General features: G+C 34.6%; 1 protein-coding gene across 1 annotated transcript; it reads right to left on the bottom strand.

The window, feature by feature from the left end:
- Window positions 1-2,788: 2,788 nt before the first annotated feature.
- On the bottom strand, window positions 2,789-5,671 carry LOC110685172 (ethylene-responsive transcription factor ERF054-like). The gene has a single exon (XM_021861637.1). It carries the CDS (start codon window positions 4,791-4,793, stop codon window positions 3,588-3,590), a length of 1,206 nt encoding a protein of 401 aa, XP_021717329.1. The 5' UTR covers window positions 4,794-5,671; the 3' UTR covers window positions 2,789-3,587.
- Between the last annotated feature and the right edge of the window lie 2,886 nt (window positions 5,672-8,557).

The raw sequence follows: 8,557 nt of genomic DNA, 5'->3' as shown, positions 1-8,557 counted from the left end.
TTACACTGGCCTGCACACTAGCTTTGCATAAGTAAAGGAGCGACTATCTGATCTTTCTTTACGAATGACCGCACAATGCATTAGTGGAATTGAAAAATTGCTATTTGTAATGGAAAAAAAAGAAGGTTTTGGTAACGGGCACAATCCTTATTTGTAACAATCGGTGCCCGACCGACCGTTACAAATAGTCAGGCATTTGTAACGAGCACTAGTCAGCCCGTTACAATTCATGGGTATGTACGTAAAATTCCATACAAAATTACTAGAATGCCCCCGATTATGCATCTAGCCTTGCATAACTGTTATCCCTTTGGAATGCCTCTTTTTTACTTGAGACATTTTGTGTTTAATGCATAATAATGCATAACTTTTTTTTTAGAGGAAGTAAAATAATATCAATAATAATGAATAGTCATACGACAGCTACAACAATAATATGAATATGTAAACCACATATTTAGAGAAAATAACATAGGTTTACAATCAAAACTAAAATATTTAGCATATTTGACATAGGTCATACTCCACCACTCCAACTAAAACATTCGCAATCTATGTTTACATTCTGATGATCATAGAGTTGATGACAAACCTTAAACCCATACGAATCCAAATCTTCTTCCCAATTATTAATAGATTCTTGAAAATAAAATTCTCATTCATAGATGAGAATCAAATTTCAGAAAATTAGAAAAACTAAGCAAATTGAGAAAGACTCTCACAAATGGAAAGAACACAGCAAATAGCTAAACAAATTAAAAAATCTGAATTTAATTAAAGAAAAATAGGTCGATAGTCTAATATCCGAAGAAGTTAGACTATTTTCGGCCTAAACGACCAAGAAAACTAAAACCCTAAAATAGGAGAGAGGAGAAAAGTAAGAAAAAAAGTTATTAATGCATAATTTTAGCTATGAATATTTGTAATTATTATTAAATTAATAAACTTTATAAAACATTGATGTTTTGAATTATAGTTAGCCGCGTCATAGCTAGCCATGTCCAGAATTTCTTTCGGTTTGACGTTGTTAGTAGCATCAATTAAGTAAAATATGTTAACGAATTAAATATTTAAAATGGTATAAATGTCCACACGCTATGCTTAAGAGTTCAAAAAAAAAAAAAAAAAACCAATTAACATTAATGAGGGCAAATATGTGAATAAACATTTAGGGACACAATCATCTCAACACTATTCATAAATTGTGGTCATACTTTTAAAAAGCTAAATACGTAAATAAATTAAACATTTTAAGGGGCATAATAGTCCCGACACTATTCTTAAGAGTTTACTCATAATTTTAAAAAAGTAGCAATATAAACTCTCAGAGTAATCTAACAACATACCATATGAATATAAATTTCATTATATTTAAATCACAAACTGTAATCGAAAGACGGTTTAAAGTAAAAAGCTTAAAAGAGTTATAAGTGCTTGAGAAAAATGAAAGTAAAAATTAAAATACATTAATATAAGATTTGACCAGTATAAAAATATATCAACTTTTTATGAGATTTCAACTAAAAGCCAATCATGTCTTAATTAAAAAAAAGTTAAGTCAATGAATCCAACAGGCCAAGATGGGGAGGGCGGGAAAGTCGGTTCCCTCCTCATATTAGTAATTATGAAGATTGAAAATCAAGAACAAAAATATTGACTCTCTTTTTGATATTGTGAGAACTGTACAAAAACGAGGCTTAATTATTAGCCAAAAATTTTGGTTGGTGTAAATTGCGAACTGCTTCAACTAATATAACTGTTTTCAGTAACACTTTGTTCGGATTGAAGGAAATGAGGAAAAAAAAGGGAAGGGAAATAGAGGGATAGATTATCTTTCATTTGGATAACAAATAAGGAAGGAAGGGTATTGGAGGGGAGAGAAATGGAAGGATTAAATTGAAGAAATTAATCTCTCCAATAATGAAGAGATTTGGAAGGAAAACTCATCTTTTTTCCCTCCCCTTCCTTTCTCTTCCCTCCCCCCCTTCTTTTCTTTCCCATTTCTTTATCCAAACACACCGTCGATCTTCAAATTGAAAATTGTACTTCTCTAGTCAGCAACGTCTATGTTGTGCAACAACAGTAATCTTTATGACCATGTTTAGTACTTTAGTTGACAATTTTCTTAAAAGTCAAGTGCATTTGTTGTTAACGCAGAGTGCAACTAGGCACATAGCAGCTATTTGTTTGGGATGCATATAAAAGGGTTAACTGGTAAATTCACTTAATTTTTGTGATTTTTTATTGCGTGGTATTTTTAATGTACTACTCGTATTATTCTTACACTGGTATTTTTAATGTACTATCATACATGTATTTTATACTACTAAAGTATAAGTTGTTTTAATAGTAGTATTTATAGTCATTAGGTAATAGTGGTACAATCCAGTAGGAAAAAAAAAATATTTCACCACTCTTTTGTCTTATACTTGCTATTTACTTGCCATGTAAATAGTAACTATGCGCCAATACTTAACCATTAAGGCACATGATATATCAAATATTCCCTTCGTATAAAGTTTCCATAAAAGAAAATGAAGGAAATAATAAAATACGACCGCAAAAGAAAGTCAAACAAGAAATAAAATATAGAAGGAGTACCACAAAAAATTATACCTTCAAAATATTAAATTTAAATAAATTGTATATTCGGGTATATAATAAGAGGGTATTCTAGCTTGATACGGAGCAGTAATGATAACTCTTACCAACACGAAAGGCACACTATGACTTTGATTTGTTTAGTAGTATTTTGAAGGACGGCTACACCATTTAATCAGGAATATAATTTTCAAATGAAGCCCTAAATATCTCAAACATTAAATTAATATGCATATAAGGTACATATGTTTTCTTAGTCGCAAACCATATAATATATTACAAACATATGAGAATAACACAAAGTGTCAATAAGGAACATACAACTCTGTCAAGAAAAAAAAAAAAAAAAAGAAAGAAAAAAGGAGCATACAACATCAACAACCAACATTAATACATAATCCGAAAATGATATACCTAATTATACTGTTAATCACTACTACCAAAGCAATATAATAAATCCTAAAAAATTAAGGAAAAAATAAAAAGGACAACCATCTTTAGCTACTGAAAAATGCATAGCTTGAGATGGAAGTACCAACTACAAAGAAGGGAAACAAAGCACCTATCTCTGCTATGGCCCTTTTTACCAACTACTCCTATCAACTTTTTCCCCCAAGAATACTGCATCTTTCCGAGATTAAAAGTGAACTAGTAACGTGACAACTAAATCGAGACTATTACATCTGCAAATGGCTTGATAATAAACAGCCTACATGCAGCGAGCAGATGGATGGGTTTTTCTGGCTTTATAAAAAAAAATCTGAAGCCAGTGTGTTTGGATGTGATAGAAGTAGAAAGCGATATAGGGCTTAGAGTAACGCAAACAACATTCAAGTTATTCTAAAACAAAAGTGTGAAAAAGAATAGAAGAAACAGAGAAAAGAAACAGAGGAAATGGAAAATGAAATTGGGGAACAAAACCTATGAATAATGAAAAATGAAATATGAGAATCTTAAGAAAAAATAGAAAGGGTAAAGATAAGAAACTAGTCTTGATCCTTAGAGAAAAAAGGCCTCATAGGACAAGAAGATGGGGAAAAAGATGGTGATGAGCCAAAGAATTCTTCCTGTTGGTTTAGTTGGTCTTGATGATAACCTGGGTGACTCAAATTCGACGCGAACGGGTTGTTTTGTTGCAGGAAAAGATTATTATCACTAAAATTATCCCAAACAGGACTTCCTGGTCCCCAACCAGCTGGAATTGCATTCAACCAAGCATCTGTCATTTCTTTCCAAGGCCATTCCGAGGTCTCGGAACCGCCTTCCCTGGCTGTTTGTGCTGGATCGCTCATCACTGTCACATCACTTGATGCAGCCCCTGAGGACAACTCTGGTTCTACTACCTCCACCGGGGCCGGTGGAGGTGGTGGAGGTGGGGCTTCCATTTCTTGAGGTTGAGTACATGATGAAGGTGTAGTACTATTACCTTTGTTAAGAAAAAGCTCAGGAAAATTGAGCCTTGCATTCTCCCCTCGTAACTTAAATGCCTCCCTGTCATATGCTAAGGCGGCATCCTCTGCAGTGTCAAAGGTGCCGAGCCATAGCCGTGTTCGATTTCGTGGGAGGCGTATTTCTGCCACCCATTTCCCCCAGTGCCTCTGTCTCACGCCACGATATAGCTTGGTGGTTGAGATAGGCGGCACTGGGCTTCCCCCTTGAGGCATTTGCCGTCCAAATCCTTGGTTGGCAAATCTGTTCATCATCATTAATCTTCCTCTTGGACTTAAATTTAATGCTTCACTCCAATATTGGAGTTGCTGCATTTGTTGATTCGACGCCGTAGGCTGATACGGGTACTGATATCCACAACCTTGATTAAACGAGATCATCTGCTGCTGCTGTTGCTGTTGCTGTAGTGGAATTGTTTGTGTGTTTAAATCAGAAAACTGAGGCTGATTCATTTGATTGGAAGAACCATCAAATGTAAATGGAAATGCAATCTTTGAAGAAGTATTTGTAAAAGGGAAAGGATTAAAAAGCTGTGATTGCGAGGATGGAATAAACTGGCGTTCCGGACTTCGAATTTTCTTAGAGGGACGTCCTGCAGCAGCAGCAGCAGCACTGGACGCTTCATCAAAAACTGGCGTCCATTGCTGTTGTTGAGGATTTCCTTTCCCTTTATCTCTATCCCATACTGTCTTCCCCATATTCTCGGTCCCCTCGATCATCTCCTTCGCCTTTCTACTTGACATGATTTTGATTTTCTCTTAAGAAAAGATCAAAATTATTAGAACCTTACAATTGCTTGCTTGCTAGTTACCTAGCTAATCCCTTGTGAAGATGCCGTTCAATTATATACAAAAGTTTTCGGCCAAAAAAGAAGTCGAATATTGGAACCTAATCATAGGAAGGACAAAGAAAATATACTAACAAGTAGGGAGGATTTAAAAGATGAGGATTCGATTAAGATGAGCTGATTCCAGGCTGAAATTCAACTAGAATCAATAAAAATGAAAGGCAAAGAATATTTTATACTGCATCCTCTAAATCATCAAGGTTGAAATTGAGATGCGGAGAATATGCAGTATGCAAGTTGATGGTTCTAGAATAATGGACAGGAAACTTGAGGGGAAGAAAGTTTGGAGAAGAAGAATGTTGTAAGAGAGAAAAATCTGAGAATGGGGTCTGTTTTGAAGAATTTAGAAGCAACTTGAGATTGTCAGCAGGGTTTTATAGGAAGCCGAATATTAGATTTTTTGTCTCACGATTTGTTTTCTTTTGTTTGGGCTCCACACGGTTCCTTTCACTTATACGTAGTAGATTTTTTGTTTTCTTTTTTATTTTTATTATTTTTTTATTTTTTTATTTTTTTTTTCCTACATAAAACTATTGGCATAATCTGAAAATTACAAGTGTGATGGATCTACTTTGTGAAGAATTGCATCCCTGACTCACGTCGAATTACTAGATATAATATGAATAGAGATAATGTTTTATTTATTTAGGTTGTCTTTATGTCTTTATAGAGACTAATATTGACCTTTGGACTTGAACAAAATAAACCTAAAGCCAATCTAGCTAAACATATTTTATAATGTCACACAACAAGTTTGGATCAAATAAGAAACCCAAAGCGTAATTAGGGCCTTAGGGTGGCTGGCCAAAGAGAGAAAAGGGAGGGGAAAGTCTGACCTTAATTAATCTACCATTTGATTATATAAAAATAGGGATTTGAAAAAAAAAGAATACGATTTTCATGATCTCTTTTCACAAAACAAAGGTAGAATATTTTTTTCTCACCATCTCTCTCAAGACAGAGGAAAGTTCCCTCGTCCAACTAGCATTGGTGGAGTATTGATCTAAGCTAGTGGACCGAGTAGAGGAGTAACATTTGAGGCATTTTATCTCACGCATAGTAGAATTTTCTAGAGAGGAATTTAGAAATCAAAGTTTTATTCGAAGTTAATCTGTATATGCATTAGATCCTATGTAGGTGCATATAAATATGATTCATAAAATTTCACTTAGACTATCTGAAACCCTAAATTGGTATCAATTAGCCCATTACATATAATTAATTGGTCACAAAAATGCAATTATTTTGATGTATTTGATTCTAATTTTAATTTAATTAAGGAGAGGAATTGAATTACGAATTTAATGACCTAATCCGACTATGATTTTAATCTATTGGAATTGATTAAATAAAGATTTAATTGCTCAAATTTTTCTAACTCCAGTTGAAAATTTCAACCCTAGATGCCCTAATTAATTTTTGAAAATTTTGAGTAATGAATCATAAGTATTTTTGAATTTTAATATGTTAAATTCATGTAATTTAATATATTTTTTCATACTTAAAAGTGTTTTTTGTGTGATTAATTAATTCATGTAAAAGGGTTTTAATTGCATGATTAGAGATAAAATTACGTGTATGGATAGCTCTAAATTAATTAATATGTATATTTTAATTAAGTTTACGGATTAGACATAAAAGAGTTTATGTTTAATTTACCAAGACCATTAATTAAATTTTACAAATTAAATAATGTTGTGAAATTTAATTCACTAAAAAAACGGGGTTTGTGGCAGTAGCCATGGCTGCGTGTTGTAGTACTTGCTGGTGGGCCACAGTGGATGCTCTGGTGGTCAGAATGGGCAGGGGCAGCATGTTCAGTGGTTTGGGGGTAGGATAGTGGTTGGAACGTGCAGCTGTTGCATGGTTTGGACACTACCCTACAGGATGGTTGTAAGCGCCGCATGAAGTGCGCCTATGTTAGCATGCGTGAGTATGCTTGATAATTGTATAAAGTTGAATTTGACTAATACGACAGGGACAGGGGATAAAGTAGGGAGCCGTCAACAAATTTTTGAGGAACTTTTATTGTAAACCGTTCATGGATTCTAACTAAAGGAATAAAGACAACCACGAATATTAATCCATGAAGGTTACGCCCCATTAACAATCCATGAGATTGTAATTCCATATGGTCACGAACCACGACTGGACGATCGGGGATTAAGACACGAAATTGAGTCAATAAGACAATTTCGTCCCATTGGCCTCTACTCGATGCTTATTGCGATAAGTATTATTTTGCAATTTAATTGACAAACAAATAATATTCAATTCAATCCAAACTAATATTACCAAGTTGGTTGAATATGTAATGCACACATAATTCTAAATATTGTGATCACTTATTAAATCCACAAGATTAAAAAGGAAACCAAACCAATTTTTCAAATTGTCTTATTAGGTGTGAAATTCAATTAAATATTCCTAAATAAACTTGCAAAAGGGCGATCAAAGTAAGAAATTATACGATATAAATATTGGAAGCTACATAATATTATAAAAGGCACGAATTAAATTATATAAACATGACAACAATAATTAATAGGAATCCTAATATGTTAATAAAAAATTAATAAATAAAATAAAACGAATAAAAAAATAACCGCTTACATTGAACGTGTCCCCTTAAAATTGCTACATCATGAATAGAGTTTTAGTAATAACTTCAGTAAAACAAATAAATTAAATGAGAAAAATAAAATTTAATCAAAGTTTAGATTTGTTAAACCATTAGTAATTTAATTAACCTTTCACGCCTAGGTTTAACAGTAGTACTTCGAATATTATAACATCTCTTCAAATTGCTTGAAGGAGGAATAACTATGAATTTTAACAGTGTATAATAGATTTTTTTTTTTTTGCGTCTTATTTGATGCCCAAAAAACTAGTTAAGACCATGTTATAGGCCAAGATCATGTTATAGGCCAAGAGTTCGTCGACCACCAGGAACCGGACCACCATGTGACGGCCCTCCCCTTTCTCGCCCAAGCGGATAGGCAGATCCACCCGTCCAACTAGGTTCACGATCCCTCCTCCAAATCCTACTAAGGGATGGGGCACCGGGTGCATGCTCTCGGGCTTGTACTTGAGCTTTGTCAAGCACTTGTGACTGATGAGATCAGATGAGCTCCCAGTATCAATAAGAATCCGAACAACTCTTTGGTTGGCCACCTTGCATTCAATTACTATGGGATCGTCATGCGGCCCCCTGACTTTTCCCAAGTCTTGTTCAGTAATGACAACTTCAGGAAACGAATTCTTGGAGGCCCGTCCCTGGTCGACTGAGTTTATCTCCAGTCTCCTGATGTTATCCTTGTTGCCCCGGATAGTAGGACCTCCTCCTATGAAGCTGCCTGCTATAGTTTAGATTTGTGCTTCGTCAGTGTCCGAACTATCAGCAGGTGTCGTCCTCTTCTTGCCCGGCTGTTTCTGTTTGGGTTGTTAGTTACCCTTTGATTTCTTGATATAGGAATTGAGGTCCCCTTTGTCTGCCAAGCGGTCCAAGAGGCTCTTGAGGCTGATGCACTCATTGGTGTCGCGACCAATGTCCTCATGGTAATAGCAATATTTATCTTTGTTCCGATTGTTGACGGAACTCTTCATGGCAGCTGGCTTCCTGTCCTTGATTTCCTTGAGGATGGCATAGCTATCCTTGTT

The sequence above is a fragment of the Chenopodium quinoa genome, unplaced genomic scaffold (genome assembly GCF_001683475.1).
Source record: "Chenopodium quinoa cultivar QQ74 unplaced genomic scaffold, ASM168347v1, whole genome shotgun sequence".
Taxonomy (NCBI): domain Eukaryota; kingdom Viridiplantae; phylum Streptophyta; class Magnoliopsida; order Caryophyllales; family Amaranthaceae; genus Chenopodium; species Chenopodium quinoa.
The sequence above is the reverse complement of the archived record's forward strand: the minus strand, read 5'-3'. Positions and strand labels throughout refer to the sequence as shown.

What these genes read in the sequence shown, in the direction of transcription:
- LOC110685172 (XM_021861637.1), bottom strand. Translation starts at nt 4,793, where the DNA reads ATGTCAAGTAGAAAGGCGAAGGAGATGATCGAGGGGACCGAGAATATG.